At 33.0% G+C, this 16,008-nt stretch overlaps 1 protein-coding gene across 1 annotated transcript in view; it reads right to left on the bottom strand.

Moving 5' to 3' along the window:
• The window catches only part of LOC111710782 (ATP-binding cassette sub-family B member 10, mitochondrial), a 20,964-nt gene extending 4,982 nt beyond the window's left edge, over positions 1-15,982 (bottom strand). Inside the window, exons 1-18 of the mRNA XM_023484914.1 lie at positions 15,967-15,982; positions 14,920-15,048; positions 13,861-13,956; positions 13,661-13,705; positions 13,141-13,203; positions 12,316-12,464; positions 11,887-12,003; positions 11,398-11,488; positions 10,820-10,955; positions 10,277-10,367; positions 9,594-9,693; positions 9,483-9,527; positions 8,955-9,059; positions 7,152-7,246; positions 6,481-6,572; positions 4,946-5,020; positions 2,138-2,192; positions 645-712 (exon numbers count right to left, since the gene is read on the bottom strand). Coding sequence (XP_023340682.1) covers positions 645-712; positions 2,138-2,192; positions 4,946-5,020; positions 6,481-6,572; positions 7,152-7,246; positions 8,955-9,059; positions 9,483-9,527; positions 9,594-9,693; positions 10,277-10,367; positions 10,820-10,955; positions 11,398-11,488; positions 11,887-12,003; positions 12,316-12,464; positions 13,141-13,203; positions 13,661-13,705; positions 13,861-13,956; positions 14,920-15,048; positions 15,967-15,976 — 1,562 coding nt within the window. The 5' untranslated portion in view covers positions 15,977-15,982. The remainder of the gene's footprint in view (positions 1-644; positions 713-2,137; positions 2,193-4,945; positions 5,021-6,480; positions 6,573-7,151; positions 7,247-8,954; positions 9,060-9,482; positions 9,528-9,593; positions 9,694-10,276; positions 10,368-10,819; positions 10,956-11,397; positions 11,489-11,886; positions 12,004-12,315; positions 12,465-13,140; positions 13,204-13,660; positions 13,706-13,860; positions 13,957-14,919; positions 15,049-15,966) is intronic.
• Between the last annotated feature and the right edge of the window lie 26 nt (positions 15,983-16,008).

Raw genomic sequence — 16,008 nt, 5'->3', positions numbered from 1 at the left:
AGGATACTGGGTACAGGATACTGGAACATCTTCTTGAATAAGCAATCAAATAAGTACTTATGGAACATATTCTCAAATAAACACTTCTTGGACATATCTCGAAAATTATGAATGAATTTTGATTGTCAATTGAAACATTAATCAATCTAATATTATTTAGAATGCAGAAAATAAGTTAATTAAGTTTTATTTTCATGAAAAATTTGCTGAAATGAGTGAAAATTTAAAAAAACGGTGTATTTTCCAGGATAAAAATCCGTACAATCCGTACAATTTGAAAACAAATCCGTACAATCCGTGCAATCCGTACAATCCGTACAATTTTAGGGTTAAAAAAAATCAATCCGTACAATCCGTACATTTTGGCCACCCTGTATATCTGCAAACTTGTTTCTCTCTTTACCAAATCATTTTATATGCCATTAAAAGTCTTCATTAGGCAGACAACTTATCTTAACCTTGGGATCGTTATATTTTAAGAGTTTTAAGTCGTCACCACAGTCTCATCCTTTGTGTACAACCCAGTATATAAATAATTCCAATGTTAGGAAAGGTCATTCTTATTTCAAAAATAGAATAGTTTAAACATTAAAAAGTTTGAGTATTTCGGAAAATTCTAAATATTTAAAAGGATTGTCTCCTGCCTAGCCGCAGCTTCAACATCCTGGTCGGATACAGTAGAGACATCTTCCACTCCATACAGAATATTCTCCTGATCAAACCATTCAATCAATCAATCAATTAACTCGGCGATGAAAGGAAATGTAAGCGTAATTTCTAGTGACCCTCCATGCAAACATGGCAATGCCTGATTTACAACGGTATTATTGAAACCTTAATTCGATCAAAATTGTGAAAGATAACGTCGTCTTTCTGACTCGAAAATTTTTATTTAATGCGAGTTTCTCAATGGTTTCTCATAAACAAGAAATGAGCAAGCCACTTTCGCAGAGAAACCGCAAATGAACATAAACAGTTTAAAGAAACAAAAACATGGATATCTGTTTGATACTTGATCAGACAAATCTTTTGAGGGTACCGTTGTAAATCAGGCATTGCCATTTTTGCATGTAGAGTCACTTAAAATTCCGTTTACAGTCCCTTAAAAAAAACTAAATTGTGTTTTACACAAAACTATTATTTTTGGAAGGGTCTTAGTTAGTCGTTATTCTATTCCAAAATTACTGTTTACAAATTATGAATTATATTTTTAATACAAAGTTTAATTTATAGGTAATGGTGGAGATTTGGTGATTATTTTTTGTTAAATTTTTTTCTCAACAGACTTTAATGAAATTTTGAAACAAAATAAAATATTTTTCTATTTTTATTTGAAATCTATCATGCTTAAAAAAAGCTTTTAGATTCAACTATTATAAAGTCAATATCTGAAATTTTAGAGAAAAATTGTTCAATGAATATAATGATAACATTATGATTTAACATAATTATATCATAATGATAACATGGTCATTTAAAAAAAAAATTCATACAGGGTTACCCACAAAAGATAGGACTGTAAAGACGACCGGAAACTCTTTAAATGTCACGATCCTAAAGTTAAATTATGTTTTTTTGCCTCAAATATAGTAATCTATTTGCTTATTTAATGATTTGGAAAAGAAAGGCACAAGTTTACAGTTGCAGGGAATGTAAAAATAAGGAAACAGTCAGCAAACATACCGTACAATTGTCTCTGAAGTCTCTCTTTTGTGGCGGTGCTTAGGATCCGGATACGGATCCGTTGGATCCGCAAGATTTTGGATTCCTGGATCCGGATCCGGAAAAATATGCGGATCCACAGGGTAAAATATCAACCAAAAACTGCAAAAAAAACTTTATTACTCCTAAACCCCAAATCTGAACTTTCGAAAAAAGAGAGATTATAAACATTTCCTCATTTTTGAATGGTCCATCAAGTTTTAGGATAAAAATAAGCGAAAAAAAAAAAAATAAAAATTTTAATATCATTTTTTGTTAAAAAAATTCAGTAAATTAAGAAATGACCTGGATCCAGATCCTTTTTTTTTCAGTGCGGATCCAGGATCCGGATCCGCATCAAAATTAAATGGATCCTAAGCACTGCGTTTGTGGGTAACCATGTGGGTAACCATTACTCTTTAATTGATTTTAGTTCCTTGATTGATGTATTGAAAAGAATCGGTTCTTGTGAAACAGTTCCAATATATCGCCTAAAAATTAATTAAAATATTTGAATTACATAAATAATCCGGATATGTTTGTTTTGTTGTTTTTATTTTTCTTTCAACATTTTTTTATAGGAAAAACCACAGCATTGTATATTTTCAAGATTATTGTTTTGAAATATTTGACCAAGACACAAAGATTGTAAATTGGTTGGTTTAGAAATTAATAAGAAACTATGGACGAATATCAGTTAGAAGGTGGTTGTAGAACTTCATGATGGTGGTACAGATCATCAATCTTGACGGCAGGCTTTCTCACAACTAGGCTTAGTCTAAGGGAGAGAGATTGCGGACTTATCGTGTATACAGGATAATGGAAGGAAGTCTGGTTCCACCCGGATCTCTGGAACATTGTGGAGAGCGGAGCTAGGTGTAAGTAGTGTCTTCTGCTGTTAGTTCTGTATCTGAATCATCATCATGAAGGAGCCAGGGTTGAGACAGAGTTGTGAATGTCTTGAGTGTTTATAGCTGACTGCTGGGTGAAGCGGGGGCTAGGGTGAGCGGGGATTTGACATGTGTGGTGTGTTGTATTGCGGAAATGGATCCTGAGTAGACACACATCCAGAGAATTAACATCGGCATTTGAGTTGGTACAATCGTCTTCCTTATTTTTCGAATTTGTTTTAACAGTTGTATGTTGCGCAAAATCTATATTTCTAAAACTTAAAAAAAAGTTTCTTTATATTTTGTCACTTTTGACTGATGAGTTCGATAAAAAGGTATAATTTGATTTGAAGTTTTTAGATCAAAAGCTATAAAATTCATTTCCAGAGTTAAGGCCAAGGCTTAGAAAAACTAAAAAAATTCTGGTCAAATTTCACATGTAAATATTCCGAATTAGCTCAAAAAACATTGTGGTTGAAACATGTATGTGCTTCTAAGTATACAAACAAAATTAAGTATGTGCAGATATAAAAATAAAATAGGTGACTCAAGTCAACAAAGTTGTGTTTTTCCGCTGTGAGCGGTTTTAGTCTGAAATAAAAAATTATTATGAGAGCGCACTTTCCTCTATACCAGGAATTTAGGGTTTCCAATGCAAGTGGATTTTACTTTCGCGCAATTGCGAGCCCTGTAAACTCCGTGGAAATTGAGAACAGTTGCGCGCCATTCCTCACAGTTGCACACAATTCCGCGCATCGGAATTCTGATTGGAAACCCCAACCCGGATGAACGATGGAGAATGATAATCTTTATTTTCTAAAGATCATCTGTAGTTTTCATCTTTCAGTTTTTAATGGAGATTGATTTCATGAGTTTTACTTTTGTGTAGTTTGGAGAAAAATGACGTTTTTTATAAAGTCGTAAAATGACAGTAAAAAAGAAAACCGCGAGAGCCCGAATTGTTAATAGTACTTACAACAAACTATACGTTCTGTCGGAACACATTAATCTTGGCCCATGATTATAGTTGGACATCGTTAATACACAGTTTCTTAGATAATCTAGCCTTTTTGGCTTTTAGGAGGATTCACAAGAATCTACGAAGTCTAATGTAATTCAAAATTTTATTTGTTTCAGTTTTCTTTCATAAAAATTATGAAAAACGTTAACTCTGACAGAAGATATAAGCTTGAACGAAACAAAAGCTACCGTTCGTTAGTGAACGATTCTAATTTTTCAGCAAAGCAAAATTTTTGAGAAATTTTAAACTTCTCATATTTTGTGAAGTCTGTACTGGAAGTTTCAAAATCCGGAATATTTTAAAAGCGAATAATAACGATGCCCCTTTCAAAAATTCTGAATTCACGCATTCCAACATTTAACATTCTCTCTAAATTTTTCAATCACAAAATCAATCAGTATTCCCCTAAATCAGCTCAGAATAATCAAGATACAGGGTGTCCCATGAAACTTGACAGTAGGAAGACGACTTGGATGTCGTCATTGAATTTTTAAAAGTAATTTTCGACATGTATGATTCTGAAACAATAATCACAAGTTCCCTATTGTCCTGGCTCCCCAAAATGTTGTAGCTGCCTCTTTTGTGCTTTTAATGTTATCGAAGATATAAAGGATTTTGCTCACTTAAATCCCGTATCCGCCCCTGATTATTAAACCCTATTCCTGCTGGGGGGGCGGGATCAATTTGACCCCTATGCAGTTTTTTAACTTAACTCAAAAAGTATTGGTCTGAGGCTGCTGAAATTTTCTGACTTTTCCTAAATACCCATATCCTTTCCTTTAGGTCTAAAACCGGGCGTTTATAATAACTGTCTGAGTCCTCAGGCACACTGCCTGAATGACTACTTTTTCCTGTAACAAACTAAATCTTTGTTTTGACCCACTTTCAGTTGTCGGATTTCGATTATTTTTAGCTTTTTGGAAAGCCTATTACATAAGGAAACGGACTGCACAAGTTTTGCAAAGAAGTTTTCCAAATAAAGAAATTTTCCCATTTTTTTTGCAAACATTTTACTTCAAACTGGATTTTGTAAAAGAACGTTTAATTTTTGCAAATTTGCAAATTTTTTTGTTGACTCTAAAAGTAGAGCATAAAAGCTTTCCAATGATGTATAATTTTTCATATTTGGACATCAAACAATGGGTTTTAGAGGGCAAGGGGGAAATTGACAACCCCCCCCCCCACCGTATCCTCGTTTTCAAGTACACTAGCAGGGAAAGGGTTAACTCTAGAATTTTACTTCAACAATCAGGTTTACAAATGTACTGTACTCTGTATCTTAAAGCTTGGAAAAGTTTTTTATTTGTCAGGTCTGCATCAAACCAATAATTACCTCAGCCAAGAAGGGTCTAAATCTTGAATATTTTTATCATCTAGAAAAATTTGTCCTTCCTGGGGTTCATACAACCTAAAAAATAAAATTAAAGGTGTTATTTAATGAGAAATAGTAAAAAATCCTTATTTTTTATATCATTTTAGAGCCTGATTTGAAAAAAATTGTTATATAAACATTGAACATTGTGCGGGTAAATGTGTATTTAAGCTTCTGTCTATTTATGGATAGGTGGTTAGATATCATGAAGAAGACGACTACAAGGAATGTACAGTACTGCTGAGTTTCTATTTTAAACTATTACTCTACCCTACTGACCTCTAACTCTTTACTTACTCCTTCTGACCTCTAACTCTTTACTTACTAGTCTAACTACCTATTACCTACCTATACTCTCCGAAGCCTATTTCTCTACCATCCAACTCTGTACCAAATATTTACTAGGTAAACCCCTATGGTGTTGCTAGACCTGCTGACCGGCTGCCCTGCACCCGTAAGTTCTCTCTAGTTCACCTCCCTGCTTCCTACTTCCTATTACTTCCTTTTCCTTCCTTTCTGCAGACTTCTGTACTTCCTAGGTGGAGTCTGTTCAAGTTGAGAAAACACAACATGTTTGTTTGCATGTTTTCAATTCACTTCCTGCCCTTCCAAAATTAAACATTTACTAAATATTTCTTTTCTGCATATGAAAATTTGTAATAGGTCTCAGAAAATTGTAAAAATGTTTGCAAAAATGGAGCAGAAACAACCGTTTTTTTTTTTTATCAGACTGGTTAATAGTTCAGTGGTAACTGTTAATAAAAAACTATAAAATGATTATAATCTTACTAATTTCCTTTCAATCATTTAAATTCCTTGGCAAATTTTTGTAAATTTTCTTTATTACAACTGATCTTTTTCTAAAAACGTTCAGGGCACAATAAAGAAATACTAAGAAAAGAGAGAATGATCTGCATATTATGCAGACCTTCGGATTACTCTAATTCCTGAAATCTATCTTGTCGTGGTCGTGCACCGGCAAGGATAACTTTGATTGAAGGATGAAGTGTTTATCCTTACATTGGCTATCAAGATCAAGCGTTCAAGATTAACGCTACTAGACACGAATGTGCCGACCTCCAACTTTATATCGGTTGAAGATAATTCAGTTTTCTTACCCACAAGTGTCCGGGAAAATCAACGGAGAAGCAAAAAAGTTTAATGAGATGAAATTCTCTTCTCGTGTTCAAAGGTTGGAGAAAATCAAAAATGAAAAAGGGAAGAAATTTTAAGAAATTTGGAATTCAGGACAAGATCAACCTCATTTGTAAAAAAATAATATATCTCATCTGCCTGTAAACCTATTCTTCCTAGTCTGTGGCTTAAAATATACATTTTCTTCCTAGTAGTATGTGGCTTGAAATATAAATTTTCTTCAAATGAATTATTTTCCAGTAAAAAGTAGTTTTACTCTCAAGTTACTTCAAACTATAGTAATTTCTGTTTTATTTACAAAAACCGCGCTAACAACAGGAAAAGGGATATCAAATAGTTACCTTAACAATAAGCTGGCCAAAGTAGATTTTCCTGATCCTGAAGGTCCAACAACTGCTACTATAGTGTTCGCTGGAATATGTAGGTTTAACGCCTAAAATCAAACCAATAAAATTGTGCTTCTAAACTATACTCTTAAAAGAATTTTGTTGAGAGAATTTTAGAGAATTTGAGATCACAAAAAACGGTAAAATTATTCCCCCCCCCCCTTCCCATATAAAAATATAAGATTTTAAATAATATTTTTTTTCGCTTTTTGAATAAAATGACCGACCATTATTCCCCCAACAGAGGGAGGTTAAGTTACTTAACTTCTCTAAGGACAGTTATGTATAATAACCAGTAACCAAAAAATCGCGCATATATATCTCAAAAGACGATAAATTTTGGAGACGTTAAAAAATCTACGTAACCACAGGTTCTCTCGATCAATTTTGTCTAAAAAGCATCTCAAGCTGCGCTCTAGAGGTTTTATAGGCAAAATTGGTCTTAACTTAACTTCCCTGTAAAGTAGTTGTAAATAATTATAAACAATTATTTTTTTTGCAAAAAAATGTTGAACATATTTTTTTTATGTGGAAAAATGATGTAGTCCAATTTTTATTTTTATTAAGGGGGGTGGGGGTATTCATTTTTCTTAAACTTAGGAAAGAGAGAAATGAACAATACATACATTTAATATTTTAGAATTTGGTCTACTTGGGAAGGAGAAATGAAGATTGCTGAAGCGAATGTCTCCCTTGCAACCCTTGGACGGAATTAGACCACCTGAAAATAATAAAAAGAAATTAAAATAAAATTCTGGTAACTAGTTTTTTTTTCTTCTATATATTTTTCTAGAGCTCTGAAATGATAAAATGCGCGTGAGATCCATTTTTCTGGATTTGTTTGGGATATTTGTTTAAGAACAGAGCTGGGATTTTTTTTGTTAGATACTCATTATCCCCATCGCTTTAATTCAATATCCATTGTGGGCACTTGTAAAATCTGAACTATTATTTTAGGATAAACCAAAGCATGAAAGAAAAAGCTAAATCAGTGTGATCCACTCAAGAACTTTATATGCAGGATGATTAAATAATCAAGAACATTCCCTTTACTCCTGATAATTTTCAAGTTAAAAGAACATCAAAATGTTATTTTATTCTGTATTTAAAAAGCTAAGATATAATGTATGTATACCAGACTTTTATCGAGCATCTTAAAGGAAAATAATATTGGCACATTTTAAATGTTAAAACTGTAAACATGTAATATTTCATCTCCAGCTCTCATGGTAAAAAAAGATCATCATGTTGCAGATGATCATGGGAGATCAAGATCAGTAAAGACTTGCTTCCTAATTCTATCTCAAGAAGTGATCCGTTAATTCATTTGCCATTCAAGGTACAAATAGTTATCAAAACTTTGTTCGGAGATCATATAAAACATTAGATTCATTAATTGTATTGCAGTTGTTTGATCCAGTTGATCATCAAGAGTGATTAGTATAACCGGAGCTCTTGAGGCTCCAAAAGAGGCTAGGGTTGTCTCACAAACAAAAGCAGGTCAATAAACAGAACTTGTTGAAACGTGATTCGGATCAGTGTGCGAGAAAACCAAAACCGCCATAAAATGTAAGATTTATATTAGAAAGCTTGGGACACACTTGTATTTCGTAAAATATTGTTCCTTTAGTCTGGAACACATCTATAGGAACACTGGGTTGTTTATAAATTAGTTCCTTGAGTGTCCGGAATACCTACCTTTTACAGGAACACTGTTTATAAACCAGTTGCTTGACTCTGGAACACCTACCTTCAATAGAAACACTGGGTTGTTTATAAACTAGTTCCTTGAGTCTGGAACACCTACCTTCTACAAGAACACTGTTTATCTTCCAGTTCATTAAGTCTGGAACAGATACCTTCCTTAGAAACACTGTTTCTTAATTCTGGAACACCTACTTTCTATAGGAACACTGGGTCGTTTATTAACTAGTTCCTAGAGTCTGGAACACATACCTTTTATAGGAACAATGTTATCAACTAGTTTCTAGAGTCTGGAACACCTACCTTCAATAGAAACACTGGGTTGTTTATCAACTATTTCCTAGAGTCTGGAACACATACCTTTTATAGGAACAATGTTATCAACTAGTTTCTAGAGTCTGGAACACCTACCTTCAATAGAAACACTGGGTTGTTTATCAACTATTTCCTAGAGTCTGTAACACCTACCTTCTACAGGAACACTGTTTATCTACCAGTTCATTAATCTGGAACACATACCTTCCTAAGAAACTGTTTCTTAATTCTGGAACACCTACCTTCTATAGGAACACTGTGTCTGTTTGTCAACTAGTTCCTAGAGTCTGGAACACCTACCTTTTCTAGAAACAATTTTTATCAACTAGTTCCTAGAGTCAGGAATCACCTACCTTCTAAAGGAACACTGGGTTTTTTATCAACTAGTTCCTATTGTCTGGAACACCTACCTTCTAAAGGAACACTGGGTTTTTTATCAACTAGTTCCCAAAGTCTTGAACTGGCTCCAAGTCCTTTCATCATCTCCGCATGAAAGGTCGAAATACCAGATAAACCTTATATTTCAAACATTATTGGCTAAATAAATATATTGTCGTCTTTATTAGTTCGCAAATTCTTATTTATTTTGTTAGTGTAGGCGGAGTTACAAGGAACACTCTACATAGTGGCATGTCCATATTTCCTATTAACAACTGTACCCTTTGAACTTTTATCTGAACAACAGTATTGAAGATATCGTCCTTTTTCGTTCAGTAAAAATGTTTTGAAATTACGATTTCCTTTGTTGCAACTGCTGCATAAATTAGCACGCCACTTTCATCCAGTAACAACAGCTGACAATAATAATATCTCAAATATCCCTGGTCAGACAAAGGTTCAAAGGGTAAAGTTGTGAATCGGACATGCCGGTCTATTAATGGATACTCAAACTATAACAACCACCCTTTTAAGTAATAAAAAAAGATTTTAAAAAATACCTATTCCAACATACGCTGAATACATGATAAAAGAGGTGAGATTTCCTAAAAATAAAAATGTTACAAATATTAAAAAAATCAATTTTAAAAATCTGTAAACTTAGAACTAACCAACACTAATCAGATCATCGGTGACCAAACTTCCCCCGTAGTAGAGAACAGTTAGAATTATCACATTTCCACTCAACCCTGTCATACCGAAGAACTTGGCCTGAAATCAACCGAAAATAAACAATTGCAGGTTATAATGAGGGTGAAACTGTGCGCCACTTTTTTCATGAAAATGCTCAAATCCATTTTGCACCAAATCCTTAAGTTTTCTATGATACAATTTTTAAAAAACATTTTGGAGAACTCATTCAGATTTTTGCTTTTTTTGTATAGATCATTTCACTCATCAAAATACTGAGTTCTTAAACGTTAAAATTGTAAAAATCCCTTGAAAATGATAAAATTATGAACAAAAATTCGGAATTATTGCGTGAAATCAAACAATTTTTGAAAATTTAAAAAACGCACGAATGGACGGTATTCACCAATTCTAGAACAATTTTCAATATCAACATGTTTCAACGAAAGACAAAAAAAATTGAACAAACAGATGTGATAACTTTAAAATGAAACGAATTAATTCAAGTCAAAGCAGAAAAAAACTTTAAACCCTTCGATTCTTAAATAAAAGATGACCTTTTCTTCTTGAAAGTTTTCAGCTGGAGAAAAATAAAAGTGAATCAACTTAATTAATTCAAAGTTTGTTTAATGTTCCCTCCATTTTAAACATTCATTAAACCCACCTGAATAAGAGCTTCTTTTACTGACGCTTGTATGACCTTGTCCATACGCTGTTTGTACGCATTTATCTCTTCTCTCTCCTTGGCGAATATCCTAAAATATTTCAAGTTAGTAAACAATCTCACGAATACATTTAACTTATACTATAAGAGAAATAATTATAAAAATATCATAAAAATTATCATAAAAAAATGTGCAACTTGAATTTTTTACATTTAACGCCTTTTCATTGTACAAGGGTTTACATTGCATAAAATATACAAAAAAGATTAAAATAAAAACTTTATAAAAAATAAATTTTTACAATTAAAAATACGTTTTAAAATATTTACTTGTTATGCCTGTGTTACAGATATGTTTAACTTACTTTGTAGAAATTTGAGGTAAATAACTTTAATAACTAAAATTTGATAAACGCCCCAAAAAATAGACTTAAATCTTAAGTCATTTCGGATCCGCAACACGGGTGTGCACTGTAAACTAACAGTCCTGAGTACTGGCTGTAAACTAACAGTCCTGAGCACTGATGTGCACTGTAAACTAACCTGACAGTTCTGATGTTTGATATTTTCTCCTCTGCTATCTCTGTGGCACTCGCGAGGGAGTCCTGAACGTTCTTACTCGCAGACTTTACCTTCTTCCCCATATACACCGCCCAGAGGGCTACAGGAGGCACTGTTCCTAAACAAATCCAGAATTTAATGACAACATTATCCGAAAAGTGCTTTCATTTCCTGTTCACTGTTCGATTCACAACAGCACCCTTTGAACAATCAAGAATATATAAGCTCTATATGTTTATTTCTAGGAAAATTGATTATTTTCAATTGCGGGTTCTTTATAAGTGACTGACGCATTTTTTCGGCAGAAATAGCGAAGGGATTTTTTAGTATCAAAATATTTTTAAGCGAGAAAACAACTCCTCCACATTATTGGTCAGATAAAGGTAAGAGTAAAATTGTTGTAAATCAGGAATTCCCATCTATTAAAAGAGGGCCCAGCTCACTGAAACTATAACGACGGTCAACATAAAAAAAAATAAAAATTAACTTTTTATCAAACCAACATCAATGGGCGAAAAACAAGTCGACATGGTTTTTAGTTAAGTTTTACCCTGACTTACCTAGCCCAACAAATGCAAGCTGAGGGGACATATAGAACATCATTCCTACTCCAGCCAAGGTCATAAAACTAGATCTAAGTCCATCAGATACCTTAACAAATATAAATATAGGGAACTTAACTATTCTGCTGTGTAACTGTCTGTAATACCAGCTGACTGTTAGCAGATAATCTGTATCTGCTGTGTAACTGTCTGTAATACCAGCTGACGGTTAGCAGATAATCTGTATCTGCTGTGTAACTGTCTGTAATACCAGCTGACTGTTAGCAGATAATCTGTACCTGCTGTGTAACTGTCTGTAATACCAGATGACTGTTAGCAGATAATCTGTATCTGCTGTGTAACTGTCTGTCAGACCAGCTGACTGTCAGCAGATAATCTGTACCTGCAGTGTAACTGTCTGTAATACCAGCTGACTGTCAGCAGATAATCTGTACCTGTTGCGTAACTGTCTGTAATACCAGCTGACTGTCAGCAGATAATCTGTACCTGTTGTGTAACTGTCTGTGATACCAGCTGACTGTCAGCAGATAATCTGTTAATAAGTTCTCCAGTCTTTGTTTTATCAAAGAAAGCTACTTCTTGCTGTACAATTGAAGAATAGACCTAAATAATAATTAAAATCAAGAATTTAAGACAATAAAGTTAAAATTACTGAAGAAAACCTTGGTAATATGTTAAGTTAGTCAGAATGTTTAAAGATAATTCACATATTAGACATTTTTCTAAGAGGCGATGGTGGAGATGTCGTATTTGATGAGGGGTGGGGGTTCCCTCCCTTCATTTTTGATTCTAATCTTCCAATATTTTGGCTGCACGCCTAATTTGTGTTCTATTTTCCAAAATTGAATTATAATCAGACCCTCAAATTGGATTTAAAATGTTGACACCCCCCTTTATATGCCCCTCGCACTGTACCTTATTCCGAAGGTTAGCTGTAATGTTCTGACCGGCAACCCTTGTGAGGTAAACCCTGCCGAAGTTACAACCTGCTCCGACCGCAAACACGCCGGCCAACACCATACAGACGAAATTTAACCGTTCACGGATCTCAGCTTTCTGCTCCGCTTAACAAGAAAAAACTCGTAAATTTTTTCTGAATTTGTAACAAAAAATTATCCTTTATTTATAAAAGATGTCAGACACTTTCCTTCCCTTTAAAATTCCATTTCTTCCACTAAAACTGTAATATCATCTTTTAGATCGATTTTAAAAATTGATAACTTAAAGGGACTGTAAGCGCAATTTCAAGTGACCCTCCATGCAAAGATGGCAATGCCCGATTTACAACGGTACCCATGAAAACTTAATATGATCAAAAATGTGGAAGATATTCATTTTTTTTAAACTCAAAAAGCATTAATTCTGATGATTTCTCCATTTTTCATAAGCCAGAAATGCGCAAGTCACTTTCGAAAAGAACCCGCAAATAAAAATAAACAGTTAAATGAAACAAAAACATTGATATAAAATTCATACTTGAGCAGACAAAGCTTCTAATTGCGCTGTTGTAAATCGGGCATTGCCATCTCTTGGAGGTTCACTTAAATTTATGCTAACAGTCCCTTTAGAATGAGGTTTTCTTAGAAAGTAGATGTGTCAAAATTGTTTCTTAGAAAACCATGGTAAAACGATAAAATCAGTTCAGTTGGCAATTTTTCATTTTAAATTTAAAAAAATGTTGTTTAAAAAAAATGTTTAACAAAAAGCCGAGAAAGACATTAAAAAAAATATTTTACTTACCCATAGTTTTGACCTGGTCCATGCTGTAGATTATATCTATAACCTTCCCAAATGCAAACGGAACTAAAGATCAAACTTGATTTAAAAATTAAATTAACCCAATATAATTGTTACTTTAATATTACTTTACAAGCTGACGTGTTCGGCTTTGCCCGTGGAATTACAATTGAAAAAAATCGAATTTGGTCCAGCTGTTTGGCTCGTAAATTAATATATGAGCCAAGAGATTTTATTACCACTAGCTAAAGTGCCCGGCGTTACCTATAAATTATGAAAACGATTACAGGTTATGTTAAACAAAAAGAGTATTCAAAAAATATTGCACAGATAAATGCTAAGATAATCCCAAAATACAAAAATCTAGCTCGATCATTAAAAATAACCAATGTTTCTAGTCAGCCCATTACCAAATGACCATTCAACTATGATTAACTAACGCAAAGAACCTGATTAATCAATTTTAATCAATAAAAACTTTATTAAAAAAAAACTAATACAGTGTTAAGAACAAGTAATCTTCCTGACATTGTGACACCACTGGAGATTACAAGCAGTCCCATTGCACCTAAATATTTAAAGTAAAAATAAAAATTATTTATTGGTTATTTTTTATGAGCAAAAAACACTTATTTTTTCTCTGCTGGTTAAATTAATGTTTGTTTGGGGGGGCTGTTTTATTTATTTATTTGATTATTTAACAATATTTTGCAGAATTTTAACCTGCTATTCTGTAAGCCTCTGGTCTCGCAAGAGATAGCAGTCGGAGAAAGTCTGATTTTTTCCCGGTCTTTGGGACAGGAACAGTTCCTGGGGAGCCTGAATAAAAAATGAAAAAAATCAGATGAAGCCTTGTCTATGTCTACAGATTAGTTAGGGCAAAAGAATTATATTGTAAAGATATTATTTCATAGGTGTACGCATTTTGTGTACTGCAGTGTACTCTCTCTGGGCTATAAAGAAAACAAAAGACGGATGTCGTAGTCTGACATGGGATCCATCTTTCACATAAAAAACAAATGAAATATTCTGGTCATAGGAAACTAATATGTGAAATGTTCATTATCAAAATTAAATGCTTTCATCCTCCTCGGATAATAGAGAAACACTGATAATCTATTCTTGTTTACAAATACCGCCCAGAGAGAACTGGTTTCAATATGTACGCAGACAATACACAACCGCAACTTAGTTTCCTTCCATAATTACCTTGGTCAGGGCAAGGTTGATTTTTACCACTGAAGTTATAGCTTACGTGGATTATAAAGGATTTTTTGGGAACATTGAATGGATGGAAATTTGTACCTTGTACAACATGATTTATCTCATGGTAAAAATCTTTCAATTTGAAGATACAAATATTATTAACAAAAACACGATAAGATAATTTTGATGCTTCAAGCGACGGGAAAGAATTAATAATAAAAACCCCGGTCAATGAACAATGTTTCCAGTTTTTATTATAAATAGTTTACGTCAAATAGTAAATATTTGCAAATAATCTTGTTACATATCATAATTTTAGAAAAGTTTCTTTTCATTTAAAACCCTTTTCTTAGTGATTTTGATGGTTATTCAATCGAAAAAACTGAAAAGGCTCTCACCCATTCCGAAATATTTAGTTTAAATGTGGGCGGATGCTTTCTTATTTTGATTGCTATTATATTGTTAGAGAAGAAGGTCAACTCATGCCGAAACAGTTTATCAAATGTTAAAGTAAAATCTGCTTTATTTATTTTGACCAACATTGACACCAATTTTTGAATTTACTAATTCACTAACCTGATGTAGTTTTGGATCTGAGTGACTGGCCATAATTTTTATTTAAAAATACGAGTATACGTCTAGATCCATTATATGTACGTGAAGTACAGTTGTGGAAGACTGTACTGCGTACATGTAACAAACAGCCTGAATCAAAAGCATTTAAGTGGTATTGGGGGATTCATTTTTATTACAAAATTTTTTTACATATAACTATTTATTGACGAGCAAATAATGTTTCAGGACGAAAAAAATGCTGTTGTTTACGTTAAAAAATTAGCTGATTGAAGCTTTTAATAAAATCCAATACATAAAAATATTATTCTTGCCCATTTGAAAATAAGACAAAAGGGAAGCTGAATGTAACTTAAGAAGAGGAGCGCGAAGCGCAATATTGAATAAAGGGACTGTAAGCATTATTTCTGAGTGACCCGCAAAAATGCCAATACCGGATTTACAACGGTACCCTTCCTTGAAAGCTTTGTCTGATCAAGTATAAATTAGATAGCGATGTTTTAGTTGATTTAAACTGTTTATTTTCATTTTCGATTTCTCACCTAATATAACTTTCTTTTTTATAAGAAACAATCGCGATATTCACAGAAAAAAAACAATTTTTGAGTAAAATAAACGATAGTATCTTCCAGAATGTTGATTAGAGTAAGATTTCAAGGGTATCGTTGTAAATCGAACATTGTCATCTTTGCATGGAGGGTCACTCAAAATTACGCTGAGTACCTTTTATTAACATACATAAAAATTTCTGTCCGAGTTTTTAGATATTAAATTTCAATCTAATGTTTTTACTGATGGTAATTGCTGTTACGTGCTTCTTTGCAATTTGACTTATAAAACGAATTTTAGTTAGAAAGATCATAGATAATTTATTGACTCTGAAATAATTTGAAACATATTAAAAAGGATTGAAATTAAAACTAATTTTTAACGAATATTTTTTTCCTTTCTATTCACACGGCTCATGGTCGTATAAAAAAGATAAAACCTTTTATCTTTCTTGTGGTTAAAAATAAAAAAAATGATAAAAACACTTAAAAACATGTGTCCCTAACAACATTTTAATTCATCTGAAATTAATCAATCCATCAA

Source organism: Eurytemora carolleeae, unplaced genomic scaffold (assembly GCF_000591075.1).
Source record: "Eurytemora carolleeae unplaced genomic scaffold, Eaff_2.0 scaffold996, whole genome shotgun sequence".
NCBI classification, from domain to species: Eukaryota; Metazoa; Arthropoda; class Copepoda; order Calanoida; family Temoridae; genus Eurytemora; species Eurytemora carolleeae.
The sequence above is the reverse complement of the archived record's forward strand: the minus strand, read 5'-3'. Positions and strand labels throughout refer to the sequence as shown.